At 40.6% G+C, this 27464-nt stretch overlaps 1 protein-coding gene across 1 annotated transcript; it reads left to right on the top strand.

Moving 5' to 3' along the window:
- The first annotated feature begins 15678 nt into the window (after window positions 1-15678).
- Window positions 15679-27342, top strand: LOC121548923 (scavenger receptor class A member 3). Its single transcript, XM_041860596.2, has 8 exons — window positions 15679-15893; window positions 16017-16121; window positions 21016-21051; window positions 21331-21375; window positions 21909-22028; window positions 23983-24063; window positions 24502-25545; window positions 25743-27342. Exons 2-8 carry the CDS (start codon window positions 16115-16117, stop codon window positions 26186-26188), a joined length of 1779 nt encoding a protein of 592 aa, XP_041716530.1. The 5' UTR covers window positions 15679-15893; window positions 16017-16114; the 3' UTR covers window positions 26189-27342.
- The last annotated feature ends 122 nt before the right edge of the window (window positions 27343-27464 follow it).

A 27464-nucleotide genomic window follows, 5' to 3' on the forward strand; every position in this document is an offset into this window, starting at 1 on the left:
GACCAAGCACAGGTACGGGAATGTTGATGATGTGTTCTGAGTGGAAACCTGCTGAATCTAACAGGTTATAAAAGGGTTCTTTAATGAGCCCTGCAAATTTAAACCTCTTACTTTATGCTCTCATCGTCCTGTTGCCAAGCTGAGCTCTACAGCCAGGCCAGTGGCCAGATGTCTCCAGTTAGGAGTATACTTTATTTTTTCCTGTGACGCAAGATCATTACATAAGCTCATTCAGAAATAAAACGATATAAAAGGAGGAAATGGAAAAACTAGATTCCTGGCTACATCCCACCTAAAACACACAGAGAATAACAAGTTCTGGGCCCTAATGTTGAATGTCTGCTAGGGTGATATTTACTGTATGCACACACTCATACCTTGGCACTGTGTCAGCAGTCTTCAGGGGCTGATTTGTGGTTTCAAATAAGACGAAAGGTGAAAGTTCATTTGTGCAGGACATTACAGCTGGAGCATCCTAGCAACAAGACCTCAATTGGTCTATTTTTATATTAATTCTCACCTATTTGTGCTTTTCTCATGCAAAGACAGATTTTTGATTTTAAATGTGGGGCGGCAGGTAGCTTAGTGGTTAAGAGCGTTATGCCAGTAACCGAAAGGTCGCTGGTTCTAATCCCCTAGCCGACTAGGTGAAAAATCTGTTGATGTGCCCTTGAGCAAGGCACTTAACCCTAATTGCTCCTGTAAGTCGCTCTGGATAAGAGCGTCTGCTAAATGACCCAAAAAAATAAAAAATGTAATGTGGGTACGAAATTGACACACCAGTTTTAAGGATATAAATGAGATCATATATAAACAAACTTGAATAATGCCCTTGGCATAGGTCCTTATGGCTTGATGTTCAGTTTTGCAAAGAATAGAAAAGGACTCAGCCAAGTTTAGTGTCTACGCTCAAGTCCACAGACATGATTTGTCATCCACTTCCAGACGAGCTCAGGGTTGATTTGTAATGGTGTCTTGCCCTTGTGAGAGATGCTGTTGTGTTAAGGCAGGCAGACACTTCTCCTCTCTCCCCCTCTATGGGCAGACCTCCAGCAGGCCCAGACCAGGGCAGAGCAAGACGTGCCTGGGCCTGCATCCTCTCCTACCTCCTCCTTTTCCATCCCCTTCTCTCCCCCCTCCTCTCATCTTCCATCTTTCATCCTCCGTCCTTCTCCTCCTCTCCTCCCAAGTGTATGTGACCAGTCAAGGTCATTCACAGACTGAGACACAGTCAGAGCCAGACGTGTGACTATCACTTCCCACAGAACACAGGGATCTCTTGAGGCATGCAAGAGACACTCTCTCTCCCACAGTGATAAACTATTGCTGGGAATGACAACAGCTGCTCCCTCTGAGAAATGTTGTATTGTATTACTCTCAAAATCATGCTGTTGATTTGTATCACTTTAATTGTTCATGCCTTGTTATACAGCGGCTGGCCACAGCAGTGGGTTTCGAGTGCCTTTAAGCTCGATTTCTAGGCTCCTCTCTGTGGATGTAAGATTGAAACATATTTTAGGACAATGAAAAACGATAGTCATCTATATTTTCTGCTGATTCTCAGAGTCATAATGTATCCTCCTGCAGTATTAATCAAGAAGGTTCCGAGAAATTTTACATAGTGTCCACTGGGTGGCAGTAGTTCTGACGTAAGAAATACTGAGATGTTTATGTTCTCAGTAGCAACTGCTTTAAACAAAGGACTGGACATTTTGGGTATGTCAAAACGTGGATCTATTATCCTTGCAGTGCAATAAATAGATGCAGTCCAGATACAAAACTTTTGAATTGATCCAAAATGTGTGAAAAATGTAATCTTCAGTGCTTTCAGTAAAGCTGTGTTTTCAATGTTTTCATTGTTTCATCATTCTTCTGTTTTATCTTCCAAGTCATTTAAACCATTCTGGGTTATAGCCTAGTCCCTTATGAGTGCATGGGCCAATTGTTTTCACTGTCTCTGAAGTTTGGCATCGAGATCAAAGTGTCTTTGGAGTCATTATAGTCTATCCCAAATCACAACTCCACAGATTTAATTATGTTGGGGTTTCTTAATCTGCTAATGGAAGACTCAACATCCTAACTTGATATTCACTCTCAATCTTTAGATCCACATGCCCTCAGTTTAGCTCAATATTGTGTTACCAGCTACTGCTTTTTTGATGTAGCCTACAATACTACTGCATAAGATTACATGATTGGAGGTCAATGTCCTATTTCCATAGTTTACATGACATAACTTCAGTAATTGCTCTTGAACCTCAAGGGTGATTACATTCTGACCTTTAGACACATTAATAGATCTCTCTACAAACAGCTGAATTACAGCTGCTATTAGAAACATGCAGGCATCAACATTTGTATGGATGTAAACACTGAAAATGTTAAAAATAGTGGCCTCTAAACTCTAGCCAAGATGGCATCTCTGTGCATCAATGACAAATCAAAGTAGTCATGAACTTCCCATTAATCAGTGGCCAGGCAATTTATTTGATAGCAGTTTTATGTTGATATAATCTGTTATGGATTGAAACAAAATGGTCCCTGTTTATAAACTCATGAAACTGGATTGGATTGTAGGTTATTACAAGATGGCCGCCAGTAAAATTGTTGTAAAACTCAATCAAAGATTGTATAGTATGGCTTAAACAAATGTGATGACATGTCTGTAAACAATCCAATGAGGTGCAGAAGTTACTGTGATGTATCAATCGCAGAGTGACATGAGCACGTAGTGTGAGCAAAGGGGAAGATACAGTGGCTTGCAAAATATTCACCCCCCTTGGCATTTTTCCTATTTCGTTGCATTACAACCTGGAATTAAAATGGATTTTTGGGGGGTTTGTATCATTTGAATTACACAACATGCCTACCACTTTGAAGATGCAAAATATGTTTTATTGTGAAACAAACAAGAAATAAGACAAAAAAAATTCAGAAAACTTGAGCGTACATAACTATTCACCCCCCCCCCAAAGTCAAAACTTTGTAGAGCCACCTTTTGCAGCAATTACAGCTGCAAGTCTCTTGGGGTATGTCTCTATAAGCTTGGCACATCTAGCCACTGGGATTTTTGCCCATTCTTCAAGGCAAAACTGCTCCAGCTCCTTCAAGTTGGATGGGTTCTGCTGGTGTACAGCAATATTTAAGTCATAACACAGATTCTCAATTGGATTGAGGTCTGGGCTTTGACTAGGCCATTCCAAGACATTGAAATGTCTTGTAACACTCAAGTGTTGCTTTAGCAGTATGCTTAGGGTCATTGTCCTGCTGGAAGGTGAACCTCCATCCCAGTCTCAAATCTCTGGAAGACTGAAACAGGTTTCCCTCAAGAATTTCCCTGTATTTAGCGCCATCCATCATTCCTTCAATTCTGACAAGTTTCCTAGTCCCTGCCGATGAAAAACATCCCACAGCATGATGCTGCCACCATGCTTCACTGTGGGGATGGTGTTCTCGGGGTGATGAGAGGTGTTGGGTTTGCGCCAAACATAGCGTTTTCCTTGATGGCCAAAAAGCTCAATTTTAGTCTCATCTGACCAGAGTACCTTCTTCCATATGTTTGGGGAGTCTCCCACATGCCTTTTGGCAAACACCAAATGTGTTTGCTTATTTTTTTCATTAAGCAATGTCTTTTTTCTGGCCACTCTTCTGTAAAGCCCAGCTCTGTGGAGTGTACGTCTTAAAGTGGTCCTATGGACAGATACTCCAATCTCCGCTGTGGAGCTTTGCCGCCCCTTCTGGGTTATTTTACATTTTAGTCATTTAGCAGACGCTCTTATCCAGAGCGACTTACAGTTAATGAGTGCATACATTTTTCATACTGGCCCCCCGTGGGAAACGAACCCACAACCCTGGCGTTGCAAGCGCCATGCTCTACCAACGGAGCTACAGGGGACCCTGTAGGGTTACCTTTGGTCTCTTTGTTGCCTCTCTGATTAATGCCCTCCTTGCCTGGTCCGTGAGTTTTGTTGTGGTGCCATATTCTTTCCATTTTTGAATAATGGATTTAATGGTGCTCTGTGGGATGTTCAAAGTTTATGATATTTTTTTATAACCCAACCCTGATCTGTACTTCTCCACAACTTTGTCCCTGACCTGTTTGGAGAGCTCCTTGGTCTTCATGGTGCCGCTTGCTTGGTGGTGCCCCTTGCTTAGTGGTGTTGCAGACTCTGGGGCCTTTCAGAACAGGTGTATATATACTGAGATCATGTGACAGATCATGTGACACTTAGATTGCACACAGGTGGACTATATTTAACTAATTATGTGACTTCTGAAGGTAATTGGTTGCACCAGATCTTATTTAGGGGCTTCATAGCAAAGGTGGTGAATACATATGCACGCACCTCTTTTCCGTTATTTATTTTTTTGAATTTTTTGAAACAAGTTATTTTTTTAATTTAACTTCACCAATTTGGACTATTTTGTGTATGTCCATTACATGAAATCCAAATAAAAATCCAATTTGGACAAAAATTCTGGGTGAGGGGGGTAAAGTGAATGTTTTTATTATAGATAAATTATCCGAAAGCCTAAATCTTCCCCCAAAAAATGAAATATAAAAAACTAAATGAAGAAAAAAAAGTGTGCAGTAGAGACTTACATTACAACTGACAGAAGCTGTCTGCATAGGAGCTTACATCATGCATATGGTTAGATCAATAATATTCTGTCCACTCTCCAAGACAAAAGGCCATTTCACAGCAGGTAGAGACAACGTCTTACATTTTGCTCATGGATTGAAGCAAAAACACATGTTTTTCTCTGTCGCTCTCACACGCTCTCTCTCTCTGAAATCTCTTTCAACTAAATGTTCTAAAGATGGAGCTTTATCAAATCAAGCTGGAAGTGGAACCCATTTCTTAAGTAACAAATTGCTGTCAGAACCTTTTCCAAATGAAGGATTCTTGGAGTATCTTGTAATGTTTATCCATCCATTGATTTACTGGCTATTAGGATCCCATCCAAGATCATAACATTTTGTGCAGTCACTGCATATTAGAAAACATCAGTGGAGCAGAATAAGACTAAGACAATCACTAAGATAATGTTGATAATGGATAATAGTGGACCAAAGCAATTAAGAGGTTTCTGTTGGAACGTATATGCATGTCCCTCCATAGAGCAGCTAGATCATTTACTCCTCTCCTGAGGTACAAGGAGAGAAGGAGCCAGGCAAAAGGTTCACTCAGTCAGAGAAAAGTGAGCTAATTTAGGTAGAGTAATAATCTTCAAACTGTTCAGTGATGGGATAACTTCTTCCTGCCCTGTCCAGATCCTCTCTGTACTTCCTCAGTCATCCGTATCTTGGTGACTGTTGATGTGACTAGTGCCCATATGGTTCACAGAGAAGCATCTGCCCTTTCTTCAGTGTGCTAACATTATAGCATCTTGATATCATTGTTGGGAGCAATTGATATCATAGTTGGCATTGCATGACATTGCATTGCATGGCATTGCATGTGGTCCTCTGTAGCTCAGCTGGTAGAGCACGGCGCTTGTAACGCCAAGGTAGTGGGTTCGATCCCCGGGACCACCCATACACAAAAAAATGAATGCACGCATGACTGTAAGTCGCTTTGGATAAAAGCGTCTGCTAAATGGCTTTTTATTATTATTATTATTATGACCAACACAGCCATGTGGAGGGTGATTAGACAGCCTGGTCTCAGAGTAAACGTATTATATTTGACAAAAAATAGCTCCAACATATATTCTCCCCATAATTCTCCTCTGTTCTTATAGCGCAACAAGTAACCTGGTCTCAGAGAAAGATGTATAATACTATATGTCCTCCAAGACGGGGAATGGTTAGCTAACATGCATAGTAATTGCTAATTAGCTAAAATGCTAAAAGGCAACTTTAGCAAAATTAGCAACTACTTAGCATGTTAGCTAACCATTCCCTGTCAAGCAACCCAAAGGTTAAGCGTTCGAATCTCATCACAGACAATTTTAGCATTTTAGCTAATTAGTAACTTTGCAACTACTTATTATGTTAGCTAACCCTTCACCTAATGCAAACCCTAACCTTAACCCTTTAACCTAACTCTTAACCCTAACCTAATGTACAGGTTGAGAGCTTCAAGTTCCTTGGTGTCCACATCACCAACAAACTATCATGGTCCAAACACACCAAGACAGTCGTGAAGAGGGCACACAAAGCCAATTCCCCCTCAGGAGACTGAAAAGATTTGGCATGGGTCCTCAGATCCTCAAAAAGTTATACAGCTGCACCATGGAAAGCATCCTGACTGGTTGCATCACCGACTGGTATGGCAATTGCTCGGCCTCCGACCACAAGGCAATACAGAGGGTAGTGCGAACGGCCCAGTACATCACTGGGCCAAGCTTCCTGCCATACAGGACCTCTATACCAGGCGGTGTCAGAGGAAGGCCCTAAAAATGGTCAAAGACTCCAGCCACCCTAGTCATAGACTGTTCTCTCTGCTACCGCACAGCAAGCGGTACCGGAGCGCCAAGTCTAGGTCCAAAAGGCTTCTTAACAGCTTCTACCCCCAAGCCATAAGACTCCTGAACAGCTAATCATGGCTACTCGGACTATTTGCATTGTCCCCCCCACCCCCCACCCCCCTATTTTACGCTGCTGCTACTCTCTGTTTATTATCTGTGCATAGTCACTTTAACTCTACCCACATGTACATATTACCTCAATTACCTCGACTAACCGGTGCCCCCGCACATTGACTCTGTACCAGTACCCCCTGTATATAGCCTCCCTACTGTTATTTTGTTTTACTGCTGCTCATTAGTTATTTGTTATTTTTTACTTATCTATTTTTTACTTAACACTTATTTTGATTAAAACTGCATCGTTGGTTAAGGGCTTGTAAGTAAGCATTTGTATTCGGCGCATGTGGCAAATAACATTTGTTTTGATTTGATGTAGCATATCATCCTAAAGCAGTCAAACGTAGCATATCATACAGAAGCAGTCGAAGGTAATATATAATACTAAACAGGTCACATGCGATCAAGACCTAGGATACTATTCGTCCTACAATTCGTATTATATTGTACGACCGCTATTACACTGGTAGGCCAATGTAATGTAACCTAATCTAAAGTAACATATCATACTAAATGGAATTGCACAGATTTGGGTAAAATATAATATGTTTTGCTCTGAGACCAGGTTGAATTAGATGGTATTTTTGTTATAAATATTTATTTAAAATATTATTATGAATTATTATTTTTTTTTGGGGGGTGGTGGGGGGTAGATCAGCTTTAATATTGCAGATAGATTGTAGCTTCCATAAATGTAATTGTCTGCATAATTTCCAATCCCCCATATATGTTTTTGCAAAAATATATATATTTTGTTACATTACAGCCTTGTTCTAAAATTGATTGAATTCAATCTACACACAATACCACATAATGACAAAGCGAAAACAGGTTTTTAGGAATTTGTACATATTTATAAATGTTTTAAAACAGAATAAACCTATTTACATAAGTATTCAGACCCTTTGCTATTCAGACCGAGACAGGATTGTGTCGAGGCACAGATCTGGGGAAGCAAAAAATATCTGCAGTATTGAAGGTCCCCAAGAACACAGTGGCCTGCATCATTCTTAAATGGAAGAAGTTTGGAACCACCAAGACTCTTCCTAGAGCTGGCCGCCCGGCCAAACTGAGCAATCGGGGGAAAAGGGCCTTGGTCAGTGAGGTGACCAAGAACCCAATGGTCACTCTGACAGAGCTCTAGAGTTCATCTGTGGAGATGGGAGAATCTTCCAGAAGGACAACCATCTCTGCAGCATTCCACCAATCAGGCCTTTATGGTAGAGTGGCCAGACAGAAGCCACTCCTCAGTAAAAGGCACATGACAGCCCGCTTGGAGTTTGCCAAAAGGCACCTAAAGACTCTCAGACCATGAGAAACAAGATTCTCTGGTCTGATGAAACCAAGATTGAACTCTTTGGCCTGAATGCCAAGCGTCACGTCTGGAGGAAACCTGGCACCATCCCTACGGTGAAGCATGGTGGTGGCAGCTTCATCCTGTGGGGATGTTTTTCAGCGGCAGAGACTGGGAGACTAGTCAGGATCGAGGGAAAGATGAACGGAGCAAAGTACAGAGAGATCCTTGATGAAAACCTGCTCCAGAGCGCTCAGGACCTCAGACTGGGGTGAAGGTTCACCTTCCAACAGGACAACAACCCTAAGCACACAGCCAAGATAACGCAGGATTGGCTTCGGGACACGTCTCTGAATGTCCTTGAGTGGCCCAGCCAGTGCCCAGACTTGAACCCGATCGAACATCTCTGGAGAGACCTGAAAATAGCTGTGCAGCGACGCTCCCCATCCAGCCTGACAAAGCTTGAGAGGATCTGCAGAGAAGAATGGGAGAAACTCCCCAAATACAGGTTTGTCAAGCTTGTACCCAAGAAGACTCGAGGCTGTAATCGCTGCCAAAGTTGCTTCAACAAAGTACTGAGTAAAGGGTCTGAATACTTATGTAAATGTTTCTAAAAACCTGATTTTGCTTTGTCATTATGGGGTATTTGTGTGTAGATTGATGAGAAAAACAACAACAATTGAATCAATTTTAGAATAATGCTGTAACGTAACAAAATGTGGAAAAAGTCAAGGGGTCTGAATACTTTCCGAATGCACTACCAGTCAAAAGTGTTAGAACACCTACTCATTCAAGGGTTTTTCTACATTGTAGAACAATAGTGAAGACATCAAAACTATGAAAATAACACATATGGAAACATGTAGTCACAAAAAAAGTGTTAAACAAATCAAAACATTTTATATTTGAGATTCTTCAAATAGCCACCCTTTGCCTTGATGACAGCCTTGCACACATATATCTATACTAATCTTTTGTTTGTTTTTACTCCTGTCCTTCCGCTACCCTCAACCCCTCCCATCTATTTCTGAAGACCATCCAGTTTGATTTCTATTTGCCATATATTTTTTACTGTGCTGTTTCAAAAAAGTTCTGAACCTATATACATTATACGGACACAGTATATTTTACATTAGTGATCTTGTTGTTATTAGTCCCACCCTTCAGCTCCACTCAACCCCTCCCATCTATCTCTTAACACCATCCATATTGGATTTCTATTTGCCATATATTTTTCAACTGTGCTGTGATGTTTCACAAAAGTTCTGAACCTTTCTATTCTCATAGTTTCTACAGATTATAAATTAAAGATAAATATTTTTGCTAAAAGTATTATTATATTATTGATCGATTGACTTTGACTTTTAATATCAACCAGTAGTGCTATCAGCAGAGTTAGCTCCAGGTAAATGTTGCAATTCTTCAGCCATTCCTGGACCTGCAACCAAAAACAAGCTACAAATGGACAGTACCAAAACAAATTATCTAATGATTCTGTCTCTTTACAGCAAAATCTGCAGAGCTGGGATGGTTGTATCCCCATATATATAACATTATATTGGTTGCAAGGATTTTGTATAATAATTTAAATTGAAAAGTTTTGAATCCGGCGTTGTTTTGCGTAACAGTTCATAAACCATGTGCCATGGAATCGGTACATCGAAAATCTCTTCCCAACTATTTTGCAATCTATATGCCACAGCTGTCATTTTTTGGGTCCTTAAATTAAACTGGTATACTTTTTTATTCATCACAATTTTCTTAAACCAATTTTGTTGATAATGCAGGGCCGACAGACAAGTTCCTTACTTTTTCCCCCTTCCACTTGCCTCTTCCATTTTTGCAGTAATGCTGCAATTATTGGTTGTAATTTTGGGTAGACCATATATTTTTGTTAGCTGCATGTGTGGCATAACTCCACCAGTCCTATTTATGATCTCATTTACAAAGATTATACATTTTTTAATTGTTTTTCAATAAATTAACAGATTTTTTAAATCAATTAGTATAATTGACTTGAACCACATTTGTTGTATTATTTGTTCTGTCTTTTCTGGTGGATTAAACTGAAATTGCAACCAACTTTCTATGGTTTGTTTTTAAAATAGCGATATTTTGGAGATTATTTCATTTTCAAATAACCGAAAGTGAGAGGTTATAATCTGAATAAATGGGAAAAGGCCATTCTTGAACATGGGGTGAGACATTCTTACTAATCTGCTAGAGAACCAGTTCGGATTTAAGTATAACTTTAGTATGATTGACGCCTTTAGTGAGAGGTCTAATGCTTTAATATTTAATCATTTCTGCCCTCCAAATTCATATTCATTATATAAATAGGCCCGTTTAATTTTGCCTGGCTTGCCGTTCCAAATAGAAAGGTATGGGATGGACCACAGGAATTATTTGCTAGGATAATAATTGCTTGTCAATGAATTAAATGTAATACAATGGCAATCCGGGTTATATGTTAGAATCCTACGCGTGAACTGCCGACATTATTACGCATATTAATTGATAATGATGGAAAATAGGACATGCATAATTTAAAAAAATAATACTTATATAGATATATATAGAGGTGAAAGCATTGGAAATGCATTTGGCTGTTAATCTGCTTCTGTTTTGTGGGTGGCACTGTGTGCTGTTTTCGATGGATGGGTCCTGGCCTCTCGGGGCCTTAGGGATCCGAAGGGATGTGGGTGGGATGCTGATCACTGGGATGACGGCTCAACTTGGGATGGGTAGGGGCTTTAGCGGGGGAATTAGTGGAGAAAAATTGAAGGGTTACTCCGTAGCAATGCAAATATCACGGTACAGCTATATGGACACTCAATCATTACGGTATTTTTTATTGGTAAATTTACAAACATATATAATGATAAATAGACTTGAAACTTGTATCTCATTATGGTGTATGGTGAAATAAGTATAGCAAGTTATAATTGTAATGGCTTAGCTGATAATAACAAAAGAATAACAATATTTACATGGCTCAAAGAGAAGGAATATAATATCTATTGTATACAGGAAACTCATTCAACAATTCGAGATGAAGTAGCGTGGAGAAAAGAATGGGGGGGGGGGACAGGGGACAGAATGCGGTCGGACCATCATATAATAGGCATATACATTACTCTTACTGAATTTCCACGTGGGCGAGGATATTGGAAATTTAATCAAAGCCTATTGGATGATAATTTATTTATAATTAGAACAAAGGAATTTATAACTGACTTTTTCCAACATAACATAGGTACAGCTAATCCCCTTATTGTATGGGACACCTTTAAATGTGCCTTTAGAGGCCATGCATTTCAGTACTCATCTCGAAAACAAAAGCAATATAGGTCAAAAGAGTTTATACTAAGAAAGGAAATAGAAAGTCTAACAGAACAGATAGATGGCAATAAAAACTGTAACATAGAGGCTCAGAATAAATTAGAGGAAAAACAAAAAGAAATGGAGAAACTTATTCAAGAAAGATCAAGTGTAATATATTATAAAAATAAAGCAAACTGGATGGAATATGGGGAAAAATGCACAAAATTCTTTTTTAATCTTCAACATAGGAATGCTACCAAAAAGAACTTAATGAAACTGGTTACAATTGACGGAGTCACCCATAATTCACCAAATGATATTTTGAAGGAAGAAATAAAGCACTTTAAGCATATGTTTTCTTTTCAGTCGCCTCCATCTCCTCTAACTGAAGCTAATTGTAGAGATATTTTTTCTATTGATAATGTCAAATTAACAGCCACACAGAAAGACTCATGTGAAGGTGAAATTACAGAGGAGGAACTTCTGGATGCAATTAAAGACTTTAAGTCTGGGAAAACTCCAGGGTTGGATGGCATACCAGTCGAGGTATACCAAACCTTTTTTGATATACTGAGAGGACCGTTATTAGCATGTTTTAACCACTACTATGTAAATGGTAGATTATCTGACACTCAAGAAGAAGGTCTGATCTCATTATTACTGAAACAGGATACAAGTGGAAAATATAAAGATCCAGTCCATTTACAAAATTGGAGGCCCCTTACACTTCAGTGTTGTGATGCAAAAATTCTAGCAAAATGTATAGCGCATAGAATTAAAAAGGTATTGTTGGATATTATTCATTCTAATCAGACAGGTTTTTTACATGGAAGATACATTGGAGATAATATAAGGCAAGTATTGGAAACAATAGAACACTATGGAAAATATGGGAAACCAGGCCTGCTATTCATAGCAGACTTCGAAAAGGCATTTGATAAAGTTCGACTGGGGTTTATATATAAATGCCTGGAGCATTTCAATTTTGGAGAATCTCTTATAAAATGGGTCAAAATCATGTATAGTAACCCTAGGTGTAAAATAGTAAATAATGGCTATTTCTCAGAAAGTTTTAAACTGTCAAGAGGAGTGAAACAAGGTTGTCCACTATCGGCATATCTATTTATTGTGGCCAACGAGATGTTAGCTATTAAAATCAGATCCAATAATAATATCAGAGGATTAGAAATCCAGGGCTTAAAAACAAAGGTGTCATTGTACGGTGATGATTCATGTTTTCTTTTAAATCCACAACTAGAATCCCTCCACAGCCTCATAGAGGATCTAGATACATTTTCTAACCTCTCTGGATTACAACCAAATTATGACAAATGTACTATATTACGTATTGGATCACAAAAAAATACAATCTTTACATTACCATGTAGTTTACCAATAAAATGGTCTGATGGTGATGTGGATATGCTCGGAATACATATCCCAAAGGAAATAAAAGATCTCACTTCAATACATTTTAATAGAAAGTTAGCAAAAATAGATAAGATCTTACTACCATGGAAAGGAAAATACCTGTCAATTTGTGGCAAAATCACCCTGATTAACTCTTTAGTATTATCCCAGTTTACCTATTTGCTTATGGTCTTGCCTACGCCTAGCGAACAGTTTTTTAAATTATATGAGAAAAAAATATTCCATTTTATTTGGAACGGCAAGCCAGACAAAATTAAAAGGGCATATTTATATAATGAATATGAATTCGGAGGACAGAAATTATTAAATATTAAAGCATTAGACCTATCACTAAAAGCTTCAGTCATACAAAAGTTATACTTAAATCCGAACTGGTTCTCAAGCAAATTAGTAAGATTGTCTCACCCAATGTTCAAGAAAGGCATTTTTCCCTTTATTCAGATTACAACAACTCATTTGCAGTTATTTGAAAAGGAAATCATCTCCCAATATCACTATTTCTAAAACAAGCCATAGAAAGTTGTTGCAATTTCAATTTAATCCTCCAGAAACGACAGAACAAATAATGCAACAAATATTGTGGTTAAATTCAAATATACTAATTGACAAAAAACCTGTATTTTTTGACAGAATGTTTAAAAAAGGTATAATCTTCGTAAATGATATTATCGGTAGGACTGGTGGAGTTATGTTGCACATGCAGCTAACAAAAACATATGGAAATGTCTGCTCTACCCAAAATTACAACCAAATAATTGCAGCCTTACCGCAAAAGTGGAAGAGGAAAGTGGAAGGGGGAGAAAGTAAGGAACTTGTCTGTCGGCCTTGCATTAAAGAACATAATTGGTTAAGGAAAACTGTGATAAATAAAAAAGTATATCAGTTTCACTTAAGGACCAAAGGATTGACAGCCGTCCCATATAGATTGCAAAATAGTTGGCATAGTGTTTATGAACTGACACGCAAAACGACACCGTTTTGGTTCTGTCCATTTGTAGCTTGTTTTTGGACACAGGTCCAGGAATGGCTAAAGAATTGCAATATTTACCTGGAGCTAACCTTGCAGATAATATTACTGGATGATCTGAAAAGTCATAGTCAACCGATCAATAATATAATAATACTTTTAGCAAAAATGTTTATTTTTAATTCACAATCTGTAGAAGCAATGAGAATAGAAAGGTTCAGAACTTTTGTAAAACATCACAGTACGGTTGAAATATATATGGCAAATAGAAATCCTATATGGATGGTGTTAAGAGATAGATGGGAGGTATTGAATAGAGTTGAAGGATGGGACTAATAACAAATAACAACAAATAATAACAAAGATAGCTAATAATGTAAGCATACTGTGTCCATAATAAGTATATAGGTTGTATGTTGGGAGCTTTTGGGAAAGAGCACAGTTAGAAAGATATGGCAAATAGAAGCAAACCAGATGGACATCATGAAAATGATCGGAGAGGTTGAGAGTAAAATAAGTTTAGGAGCAAAAAAAAGTATATATATATATATATATAATATAATTATTGTAAAATTAACTGTGTCCATAAGGTGTAGATAGTAAGTATAGACCGGAAGTAGAGGCCTGGGCATTGTTGTTCACTAATTTACTCCAAGTAGGGAAAGGATGGCGGGGTTGAAAAGTAATAAAGGGGAGTATATATATAAAAAACATGGGGGATTGGAAGTGATGCAGACAATTACATTGATGGACTGGATCTTTGTATTTTCCACTTGTATCCTGTTTCAGTAATAATGAAATCAGACCTTCTTGTTGAGTATCTGATAATCTACCATTTTGATAGGAGTGGTTAAAACATGCTAATAACGGTCCTCTGAGTATATCAAAAAAGGTTTGGTATACCTCCACTGGTATGTCATCTAGCCCTGGAGTTTACCCGGACTTAAAGGCTTTAATTGCATCAAGAGGTTCCTCCTCTGTAATTTGGCCTTCACATTAGTCTTTCTGTACAGCTGTTAATTTTTGTTATTAATTAGGAAACTACATGTGGGCATAATCTGCGACCCTCTAGCAATCCAAAGGTTGCGTGTTCAATTCGCATCGGGGACAACTGTAGCATTTCAGCTAACCCTTCCCCTAACCCATATTCTACATTTAACCCAATTCACCTAACCTGCTATGTAAATTCACCTAACCTTTGTAATTTTAGTTCTCCTTTTACGTAAATTATCCTAACCTTTTTCGTTAGTTCCCCTAAGCGCCAACATAAATTCTTCCCGTAATTCTCCTTTGTTGTTACAGTGCAACAAGCAACCTGGTCTCAGAGAAAGATGTATAATATCATACATCCTCCAAGATGTATGATAAGGTATGTCATCCAATTCATATGCTATTGTATTGTATGACCGGGTAAGATGTATGATAATATGCGTCCTATAATATGATATTGTACATCCAATATTCCATTCATAATGTAACCTAACGTAACATAGTATATCATACTAAATGGAGTGTCACAGATTTAAATACAGAATAATCAGAATTGCCCTGAGACCACATTGCAAATTGATTGTGATAAATTGTATTATAAGTAAATTAAGCTGATGTTTGTCTTCTAAAGTGGTCTATAACCATCCACTTACATGTTTTCTGAAATGACTTGAGGTATGCCTCTTGAATTAGCCCTGACATGTCAGACATGGAGGAAAGTTTTCATTTTAAACAGCGGAGGGAGGCCATAGATAGTAAAGGTGCCCATTCGATCCATGTTCAAACATTTGTTAGCAATTAGCCCGAGCCGCAGACCGGACATTCTACAACATATGCACCCTCCATCCCTCCCTCTTCTTTCCCTCTTTCAGTCCCCCTCCCATCTCTCTCTCTCTCTCTCTCTCTCTCTCTCTCTCTCTCTCTCTCTCTCTCTCTCTCTCTCTCTCTCTCTCTCTCTCTCTCTCTCTCTCTCTCTCTCTCTCTCTCTCTCTCTCTCTCTCTCTCTCTCTCTCTCTCTCTCTCTCTCTCTCTCGCCCAGTCATGTTTCCCCAAGCTGCACATGGTTACTGTCCAATGTATTAGTTTCTTCTGGCTCTGAGGGAGAGAGGAGCAGCAGCCTTTTGCAGACTAACTGTAGCATGTAGCCGGGAATTTGTTCTTCACACACTAATAGACCTAGACTGTTTTGTGTATTTGAGCTGCAGTTCAAGAGAGAGAGCCCATGGGCTGCCTGAAGAATTCCTACTGTAGTTTAGAGAAAGTCTGGCTGGATATAAAGCAGTCGTAAATTAACAAGTAAGTCCTGTCTCCTGCTCAGTGCTCTGGACACCCTGAACCATTTACAAGAGGGACCTGTTGCCTATGGATGAGTGTATACATTGTAAATTAGACACTGTTTTTCTGTTACTTCTGCTGTAGGAGATTGTACTGCAGAGAAGAGGACTGGGACAGTCAGAGGCTTTTGTCCGGACAACAAGTTCTTCACATCGTCACCAGAGCTGCCTTGTAAAATCACCATGAAAGGTTAGATGACTGTTGATGAATCTCTGTTGATACTGTATTCAACTTCAGACTACTGCTTACTGTGGAGGAATATAATATATTCTGTAGGAGACGTGAAAGTGCACCGGTGGCACACAAATGTGCAGACAGCTTGCTTTTAAGACCAGTACCTCACAGGATCCAGAGAAAACGTTGGTTTGTTGATCTTGGATGTGGGACATCCACTCCTTTGCTTTGAAAGCTCCATATTTCAAAAGCTTGCTGTTTTCAGAAGCCACACATTTGCTTTTGGGTTTCCTTTAAGGATCTTATATGAGCCCTATTGAAAGGATAACATTTGAAGACTAACTTTTGTCAACGCTGCATGATATAAGACTCTTCAGAGACTCTGAAGAGGCTGAGAAATCTGAGGAGTCCTCTTGGAGGAGGAATTAAGCAGTGACATGTGGCTTTAGCTTTGGAAGGTGTTATAAAGTGTTGAGGTATTTACAGGGAAACACACAGGTAGGAGGTCTCCTCATCTCTTGTTTGGAGCGTGCTCCATTGAAGCCGAGCTACTAAACATGCAGTCTAACACATTCCTAATGTGAAACAGGAAAGAGGCACCTCGGTATGGGAAGCAGCAGGTGTGTGGTTGGTACATAGAGTACAGTACAGTAGAGATACCTCTGACTGGAGACACAGACTGCCTTACAAGAACTTGAATAACACTGTTCAACACAGCTCTCTTCTTTGGAAAGACAAATGCATTCCTTAGACATACATTCAATCATAAATCTTTGGCACATGACAGTTATCAGATGGTGATTTAAAAATGAAAGGTTCTGATTATACAAAACTACTGAGATTGCAAGAGAGAAGATTGTGAGATTACAGAACAAGACCCTTGCTAGTATTACCAGACATGCCTGGCTATTTCTATCACGAGATGTCCAAAGCGTTTTCCTGGAGAAAACGAGGGCATGTTCAGGGTATCATTTGATTTAAAGTCTGAACCCTCTCACTCCACCACAGAGGAACCACAATAAAGGGCTGCTTGAGATCATTTGGAGCAAGACCATTTGGATCAACACATTCCAGGCATTTCATTGCTTTGAAAGCAAACACACGTTCCCTTTTAAGTGCATCTAAAACAGTTGGATGTCAACAGGGGCTTGGGGAGACACTTGTCTATATCGGTTGCGGTTGGGGCCCTTTGGTTTTGGAGAAATCTTGTGTCTCTGTTTTCAAATTGGGGATTTAGGTATCCATGTTAAAAGCTTTAAGTCACCACCAATCAGGCAGGCATTTCAACCAGTACAGTATAGTTGGTTGTCAGTCTTAGTATTTGTTTGTTTGGAGAATGGATTGCCAGTTGCTTCTGTTAAAAGACAAGAAAACATAACCTTTTGACCCAAAGCTTATACTATAGTTCAATAGTCAAACAAAACTGGATTTTCTCTGCTCCACATTTGAATGTGTGTGAAATCCAAGCAGTGGTTTACATATTCAGCAGCTTTTCTAGGTTGATAGGAGAGATTAAGTGTAGCATTTGAACATCCACTGCCAAATCAAGAAGGAACACAGTAGGGTAACCACAAGCATTGACAAATCATGAGGTTTGTGGACTTGCAGGGAGTTGACTGGTGTCATGTTCTTGCTCTGTGTGGCCCAAAGTTCACAATAACATTGAGGGTGGGAGGACTTGCCAATGAGAGACCACTAACATTCTCTTTGTTCACTGTGTGTTGTACATGCATATTGGCAATTATTTGATACGTGAAACAAATGCAATGGGAATAGAAACACTGGGTTGTTGATGGAGGTGTTAGAAGAGAGTAGTCTCCTACAGTAGTCTCCTAAGGGAAGGCTTCATGTCCATGGCATTACACAGCAATACCATCATTAGAAATGGGTCAGCTTACTAGGTGGCTGTCCTATTGTGGAAGCAGAACAGAACCTTTTTTACTGAATTCAGTTCCTCTCCCTAGGGTGTCATCATTTGGCCATCATTGGCAGTCAACATTGTCCTTGCCCTATCAGCAGTTCTGTATGGACCTCTCTTCCAGCCCCATGAGGGCCCTTTCTTATGTAATAGGTTACAGAGTTAAATAATTAGACTATTTAGCCTAATGTGTGACAGCTAGATTATTAGCCAGCTTGTCAAACTTACCCTCATACCTAAGTAGGTATTCATATGGATGTGGTTACAAATAATCAACTATGTTTAGAGTAGCATCAAAGAGTACTATGTAACGCAATCGCTACCTCTAATGTTCTTGCTGAGATGTTTTAATTGAGCTCAAGGTGTGTTTTCATATGTGGCTGCGTTCTGTAAGACATCTGGCCAAGAAACAAATTAACTGTATTGCTTTCGGAGAGTCAAAGCTCTTCTTTCTTGCCCTAGAACTGAGACATTATCAATGTTTTCCATCTTTAATCCTCTCCATACAGTACCATCACTGTATCAATCTTTTCTCACCACTTACACTTTTGTCAACTGTTGAAATGCAATCGTCTCCATAGCTTTAGCTGAGGCATGACTGAAGTATTTGGATGAATATCCCTAACAAAGATTATTTTCATTACTTTCAGGTAATGAAAGGTTTTAACACGTTATGACAGTTCAAGGACTATAGCATTGGACCTGAGAGGTATTTTTGGCAAGTACTATAGTGGACAGAGGGCTACATAGTCGCTGCTTTATACACTGTTAAAACAGAGAACATATAATCAAATTCACATTCCAAATGATCTATTATAAAAACTAATGATAGGTAGGGGTGATTCTATTTTCAGTGGCATAACCTTGATGTTTTTACCAGGCACATTCACGTTCATGTTTTTACCAGTCACATTAGGCTCGAAGCTTAGCAATGCAAGAATTACACACCCTCTAATTAAGGAAATCTGCTGGCCATACAGTACCTACTGGACATATAGAAATGTCCCTCCCCTGCTGGCATATACATTATTGGATTACAAAGTTATCTAAATAGTTATAGATTTTTGGAGTGGACATTCCATTCATGAAGCGTTTGATGAATTAGAAATGTTAGTTTTGTCCATTAGAATTTGCAGAAGATTTTTTTCTGCCATTTCCTCCAAATGTACCTGTGTGTAAGGGTTGGTGTGACCCAGGTGCGGTGCAGGATATACAGTAGGCAGTAGGCAGAGATGGTGAAACAAGGATCTTTACTGGGGGTCCCGAATCCAGAATACAAAATAACGGACTTATCACAATAAAAAAAAGGCGGAGCAAATAAGTCTCCAAAAACCAGCTGACAGACAAAATACGAAATACTACCTACGACTGAAACAAACAACGAAACAGGGAGAACACTTCTCAAGTACCTGTACATAGGTCTTTGATCAGACACTGAGTAGTACTGCTGGACATAGAGAAACTAGCAGAGAAAACTGAGCAAGGGAACACAGGGAAGTGAGGGCATAAATACACAGGTGAACAGGTAGACACAGGTGACACCAATAGGATACTGATTAGTCCAGACTGTGAGTGAGGAGGTGCCTAAGGTTGTCGGAGGATGACACCTAGGAACTCCCTCCTGTAACACCTGTGCTCATATTTGCAATGGAACACTGGTTCTACTACAAACACCCACTACATTTAAATCTCTTCCATTCTAAAGACCACTGACCAATAGAGCCCTCGCCGGGAGAGCAGTGGAGGGCAAGCCCAGGTTTAGCTTACAGCCACCGGTATGGCTGACTGGATAATGTAAAGTCTAAGAGCTGCAGCAGGCAGCTGGGCCCATTCCAGACCCCTCTCTCTCTCTCTCTCTCTCTCTCTCTCTCTTCCACTGGTCCGCACATCTCAGCATTTCAGTCAGAGCCTTGGCCTTCAACAGGCTGACTTCAGCTGCTCCAGCAGCCAGCAGCCAGCACACATAAACACCCTCACCTTAGAGTTCACTGTATTCCTCTCCCTGTGCACACAAAGCACTGCACATCCCAGCAGAGGGGAATACACCAGGGCTGCCTGAATTTAAGTTATATAACTTAAGGGGGAAAGACAGTGATGGAAAAGACTCAACAGAGACTCAACTGAGTGATGCTGTACCTTAGTAAGAGAGTTGTTGACATAACTCAAATGAGATTCTGAAGGATTACTTCACAAGAAAATACAGAGGTTTGTAGCCTAAAACTGCATATGCCATTAATCAATTGAAAGGCCTGTGTACATATCTATTGCATCAAAGTGGTACAGTAAAGTAAGCATTTCACGGTAAGGTCTACACCTGTTGTATTCGGCACGTGACAAATAAAGTTTGATTTGATTTGATTAAATCACATACATTTTAAGTTATAGCTCTATTAGGTAAGCATTGCTAGTTCATTTGTGGCCAGCAATAAGCCATTTAAACCCAAATTGAATCCAAATTCAGGTTTTGGCTTGAAGCTGCTTCTCTTTAGTATCAGTGTGCCGTGTCCCCCTGGCCCCTCTACCACACTGAGCTGGAACCAGGGGGGTGACGCCACTGCAACCAGCCCAGCTAGCTTCACACACAATCAGCCTTACTGTAGTGTTTCATATTGTGCTGCAATGGGGCCCTTTATCTGACAGCACATACATTTTCATTCTAGCCCACCATACTTAGAGAAGTGAATGATATATTGATGAGAGACACAGATTAAACACTAGGAAAACGATCCCGTTTCCAATTTGCGTAATTTTGTTTCTATAAGTTGTCAGCCAAGTATGACCTCACATTCATATTGAGAGCTCCAAGTTGAATGTTTTATGTCTTGGATGGTAGAAGTGGCTGAGGGGGCTTATTGCATTTCACCTCGTATTTTGTGATTTATGACCACTTTAATAAAATGTGTGAGTTGTTCCCTTAAGATACCTTAAAGTTTCATACTATTGACCTTCATCTGTGAACACGCATTTCAAGTCTCTCCATCTGTTTTTCAGAAATCTATTGCGGATACGAGAACCAGCTCTTTAAAGGTGAGGACAAACATGCGTGTTCGTTTTCTAAACTATCCTCTGGTTCTTGGCCAGAATGGTGTGACAAATCTGTTTGTTGCTATCCTGGCTTTGGCAAATATAGTAGGCCTACTATTGCATGCTTGCATGGTGGGAGTAGTCAGATTAAGGATAGTGTTAAGGTGCCTAATGGGAAGCTGAGTTTAAGTAAAAAGTGAATGAATGCTGACATAAGCTGAGCTTGTGTGTGTTATCAGATGTTTCCAAAACAGTGATTCATTTTTCTTCTTTGCCTTTCAGAGGAGGATCTTACTGGGGAGGAGGAAGAGATGCCTTCCTTTAGAGGTGAGAAACATGGTTCCAAATCTACAACCCACAGGCTTTCTTTCTTGCTGTCCACTTTTGTTTATGTGGCTTGTTATGTGGATAGAGATGCAGGTTCTATGAAGTGTACTTTGTTTTTATATGTCGGTCATGAATCTCTCAGACAAAGTCCCCAACAATACAATAACACTATGAACAATAACGTCAGAATATCCATCAAGGGCGTATTGTGTACACATTGGGCTTTGTTTGTACAGTGTTTGTGTGTGTGCGGGCCTGCCTGTGTCTGCATACATCTGTGATCACTGTTTTGTTTGTGTGCGTGCATTGTACATCTGTTTCAGATATCCCTCCTTAATCCTTCTCTTTCCCCAGTCTGACCACCATGCTCACTCCACACTGACTCTGCTGACCAAAGCCAGCCACTAGTCCAGTAGTTAGTCATGCACAGTCCACACAGTGTCAGGGTTAAGACAGGTATTTCCCCTCTTCTCTGCTCTCTAACCACCTGATGTTATGGTAGAGAGACTAAAGCCCCATGCTTCTGATTGCAGGAAGAACCAGAGGTGGCTGTGTGAAATGCCAGCAGACACGTTCTCTGCAGCTGGCTGTTAAAGTGCTGTACGGTTTCTTTGCCTTCCTCATCATAGCAGTGGCAGTGCTGGCATCACTAGGTGAGTAACTATGATATTACACCAACTCTGGCAGCAGGCAGCCTAGCGGTTAGAGCGTTGAGCCAGTAACTGAAAGGTCACTAGTTCGATCCCCGAGCCGACAAGGTAGAAAATCTGTAGATGTGCTCTTGAGCAAGGCACTTAACCATAATTGCTCCAGGGTTGCCGTTGATAATGGCTGACCCTGGCCGTGACCCCACTCTCCGCTGGTGTCTCAGGGGGAGTTTGGATATGCAAAAAAACTAATTTCCATTTCTCACATGCATATAATACACACTTGTACATGAAACAGGACAACTAAAAGCACCCACCAAATTATTATCCAAGTACAGAGTTTATGCCATGTACTCTTGCTTATTCTCCATGCCACATCCTTGCCAGGGACGTTTATATAATGTGAACAGTTATTGTTTTCCATGTGGTGTTTTTTATAGGATTATGATTGCAAGGCCACCAGGATATGGGAAAATGTGTATTCATGTTTTCAATCTGTGGATTAATATGACCGTAACAGAAGGAGTTGAATTGAATCACACTGAGAGAACTTGGAAAAGCCTTGCTGATTCCCCTTTGGGCTGTTAGGCCCACTTTTACACCACCACTTTGGTTGGGTTTGATTATATATAATAACTAAGCTAATAAAGCCGTATTAAATCCAGATTGTTGTATGAGTAGATTGCAGGCCAGGACATGGTGTTTCTGCAGGTATCATGTGTGCACAGACTTCAAGCTTCACATCATCTTGCATTCCTCCCCAATCAGGACCTGTTCTCTTTTGTCATGCTTGACTTAACAATGTGCTCCACAATGTACAATAACAGCTGAGAGGGAGATCTGGTTCAAGCCTACAGGGTTTCTGTTGTAAAAAATAAGGGCCATTTAATTTCCAACAAGGATTGAGTGAACATACGACTTCAAACCGATTTGCTATGTTTTACCTGACTGACAACTTGTTCAGTGCTTACAGATGTTACTTGCATTTAGGCAAAAATATTATTGTGATTCAAAAAGATCAATCTCTTTTTCACAGCAGCCCAGAGTTCCCTGAGGGCCATTGTATAATTCCAAGAGCACTGATACAGAGGGTTGGGATTCCAACACTGCAGTGGCACTGCATTTTATTGGCTGGAGCGGGGTATGCTTGAGTTTATGTCAACGCAGAGCACAGCAATACTGAGGCAAAACAAGAACAAAGCACTGTAAACGTTATATCGTGAAATGTCTGAAATGTTGTTTGGCTAAAACTAACCAAACATCGAGTGAGAACTAAAACATGAACCCATACTGTAAATGTAGAAATTTCAATATCACGCAGCACATCTGTTTTACATTGTTCAGAGTCCCCAAGAATTGGTGTTATTTAACGAGCATTCAGAGAACCAACCTCTGTCTAACTAGCGGACATGATTATAACAATATCAGAAGTTAAAGTCCACCAGTACACCATGATAATGTAAATTAATGTTGAGAGGCTGTGTAGAATCAACATCCATGAGGCCAAATGCAGCATAACTGGTGGTATGTGGAGGACATTGTTAGTGAGTGCAAACATACCATGGTGAACCTGTTATTAATTCCCAGAGTCAAGGATTAGGAAATGATATGCAACAAGGAGTACTTAAAATAGGAAATTATATGCAACAAGGAGTCCTTAAAAGTGTGCTTTTATTATTCTGGGAAACATATAATCAACTGGGAAGTAACCAGCTGTACAAACCATTACTATTATTTGTGCAGTACTTTGTAATGGAAATAAACTGTATTGTTGTTATCGTACAAGACGGTTCATGGCGGCATCTTAATTCCATTCACTGATGTGTTGTTGTCACTCTATAACTTCATTTGTGTCCTAGTTTCTCAACACATGTATTATGTCTGTTTCAATGCCTATAGAGGAACCTCCATTCTCGTTATTCTGAAAGTCTAATATACATCATTATCTTTGTCTCATCAGTATTTAGGAAGGTCGACAACTTATCAGAAAATGAATCATTTTATCATAAGAAGATTACCAAGGTCCGGGAAAGTATACAAGGTGAGAGAGTATGATTAATCACATGTCAAAATGTGCTGTGCAAGCAGAGCCTCCCAATGTGGCTGCTGACAGAGAAGTCAAGGAGTAAACAATTACTAGTAGAGCATACTGGACATTTCTGCAGATTTCCAAAATGTATTTTGTCGAAAGAGTTGCCTCTGTTTAAAATAGGTCACCCATTGAGTGTAAATTTATGGGTGATTGAGTATGAAGTCTGGGCCTGTGAGGATCCGCTCTTCAAGCTTCATGGCCTGCCTCCTGTGGGGTGTCAACTCCCTGAAGAGGCATAATTTGCAGTCTACGACAACTGCCTCCATTGGCCCATTTATGGAAGCACTGCAGCTGTCAGTCGACTAGAATATACAAATAGGGAACTCTGATCTTGGTTAAATAATACATAAACAGATCATCATACTGTTGTTGTCTTTTCTTTCCCAGATCTGAGCACTGCCAGCAACTGCTCGGACTGCTTCAACGTGGCCCACGTCAGCGAGGAGATCAGTAGGCTGAAGGGGGAGTTTGAGGACCTCCAGAAGATGATCCTGGGTCAGGAGCAGGTCCTGGACCAGGCCTCCCAGACCCAGCAGACCCTGAAGGCAGCCAGCAGCAGGATGACCCGAGACATGCAGAACTACTCCCTGTCCATCAGGCTCATCAACCAATCCCTGGTGCGTTACGTAGACCAGGTGGATGGATGGAAGGCGGTCATCACCGAGACGGACGAGAGCATGAAGACTCTATCTCAGGATCAGTATGACCTCAAGGCCACGGTGAATCAGGTCAACAACACGGTGGCCCTCAGCTCCTTGTGGATGGACGCCCTGCAGAGGAAGACCGACGAGGAGACGCTGGTCCTGCAGAAGATGACCGCTGACTGGCAGAACTACAGCCGGGTATTGAGCGGTCTGAAGTCTAACTCCAGCACCACTACTCAGACGGTGAGGAGCATCCAGAGCGGCATCTCGGCCACGCACCAGAGGATCAGCATGAGCTCGGAGATGGTGCACGACCTCACCCTGCAGGTGATGAACCTGCAGATGCAGCTGGACAACGTCACCTCCTTCATGGACGAGCACGAGGAGAACATGCACGACCTCCACTACCACTCCAAGTACTACGAGAACCGGACGGGCGAGAGGTTCATCACCATGGACGCCCGCATGAACTCCATCGAGATGGAGATTGACACCATCTCATCCAGCATCAATGCCACAGTGAGCCACGTGCAGAGCATGTACAAGTACATCAACATCGAGAGCACGTCGTGCCAGACGCGGCTTGGCAGCCACACGGAGGACCTGCAGAACCTGAACACAACGGTGCTACTGCTGATGCACCTGGCTGACACCCTGAGGCAGCAGTACATGTTGCAGAGCGTCCGTCTAGATGTGGATGTCAGGAACCTGTCCATGGTCATGGAGGAGATGAAGCTAGTGGACACTCACCACACCCAAGTCATCCAGAACTTCACCATTCTGAAAGGTACAGCAGAGATGTTCTTGATGTTTTCGCCAAAGGCACTTTTGTTACGAGATCTTCATTTAGCTGTGTTGGTATTGGCTGGTTTCAGTAGTGCTCACTTGACTCTTCTCTTTCCCAAATGCACTTCTATTATTGTTTATACTTGCTAATATTGCTGCTATCCCCTGTGCTCACTCACACTACTCTTCTCCTCACAGGTGCACCTGGCCAACCAGGTCCAAAGGGCAACAGAGGGGAAGGAGGGGCCAAAGGTCCAGTTGGCCTGACAGGAAAAAAAGGAGACAAAGGCCCAGCAGGGACCCGTGGCCCTCTGGGAGAGAAGGGCTTCGTCGGGCCAAAGGGAGCTCAGGGGGAGCCAGGACCAATAGGAGCCAAAGGCGGAGTGGGTGTCAAAGGGGTGAACGGTTCTGTGGGCCAGCCTGGCCCCCGTGGAGAAAGAGGAGAGAAGGGAGATATAGGTACTATTGGTAAGGATGGACTGCCAGGCCCCAAAGGGCCAACGGGAATACAGGGCCAAGCAGGGCTCCCAGGGGTACACGGGCTACCTGGTCCCAGAGGAAAGCCTGGGCCTGTTGGTCCACACGGGCCTCCCGGAACCCCTGGCCCACCAGGCCTACCAGCTTACCCAGCCACAGTGTCTTGAGGGGCCCATAGGGTCTGATTACAACAAGGACAGGATTAGATGAGGTGATGTACTGGCAGCCTGACAAAGGGGTGGAGTGTAATTGAAGAGGATGGAATTGATGGATGGGGCATGGAAAATATCATTCTCAATCTTTCCCCTGTTTTCATTGGACACTCAATGGACAACCCATGCTTTTTGAGCATATACTGTACAGTACACATAGCCCTAAATGCATGTTCAGGTATGAAGGGGTGTAGAGGAGACTGCAAAATTGAAGATAACATAAAGACTGCAAAAGTATGAGTTAAAAAATATGCATTGTAAGTTTTCAGTATCATATACAGCTGAATGTATGTTTGAAGGAACCACAAAACCCTCATGGGGGCTTCATAAAGATATAGGTTTACATTGCCATGCAGTTTCATGAGGGTACACATAAATAACAATTATTTTGTATACACATTTGTGAAACATTGACACGTGAAATTCTGTTTGATGGCACTTCACTGGTTTTATAAAGTGTAGAAACTACAGTCTGTTCTTATGTGTTTTCTTTTGCATCTTTTATGTTTCGGAGCAGGTTCTCTGAATACTGACTGAAGTTGAGATTATTAAACAGGTCATAGAGTGTAATGGTAAGGGAGTAATGAAATTGCTGAAGAACCAAAGGTATCTGCTTGGGTATGCAACTATGGATGTATTGTGTTTTAGTCAGCAATTGAACGTTTCCTGAATTACTTAAAATGTATGGTTTTGAAATGAATATCTTTTTACAAGACGTATTTGGGGTTCTATGCCAATATTTTGCTATGTTACATTCAGAATGTTTTCAGATTTTAAAGTGTAGATAATATACATCATGTTTGTTGTGTGTTCTTTTTTTCCATTGAGACTATTCATATTAATCTCTGCACATAATCAGAGTTGTGTGATGATATGTGTATTTTAACAGCAAATTAACATGTTAAAAAAAGGTGAAATGATAAGAGACAGATGCTACCCACTGGGCACACACTGGTTGAATCGATGTTGTTTCCACGTCATTTCAGTGAAATTACGTTGAACCTACGTGGAATAGACATTGAATTGACGTCTGTGCCCAGTGGGTATTTTTGTAAAACTGTGTCATTCTTATAAACATTTGACTGGCTTGCGTAGATGTTCAATAAATGCTACCATTCTACTTCACCAAAGTGTATCTACATCATGCACTCACAAGTTCTGCTTTTCTTCAACATATTTGAACCTATTTTGAACTCCCATTTGTGTCTGGTAGAATGCTTGGATGTAGCTG

The sequence above is a fragment of the Coregonus clupeaformis genome, chromosome 33, assembly GCF_020615455.1.
Source record: "Coregonus clupeaformis isolate EN_2021a chromosome 33, ASM2061545v1, whole genome shotgun sequence".
Classification (NCBI taxonomy): domain Eukaryota; kingdom Metazoa; phylum Chordata; class Actinopteri; order Salmoniformes; family Salmonidae; genus Coregonus; species Coregonus clupeaformis.

Bases quoted from the DNA above. Each gene is read 5' to 3' on its own strand.
- LOC121548923 (XM_041860596.2), top strand. The intron at 21,052-21,330 runs GTGAGGACAAAC...TTTGCCTTTCAG, and splicing joins CGAGAACCAGCTCTTTAAAG to AGGAGGATCTTACTGGGGAG. The intron at 25,546-25,742 runs GTACAGCAGAGA...TTCTCCTCACAG, and splicing joins GAACTTCACCATTCTGAAAG to GTGCACCTGGCCAACCAGGT.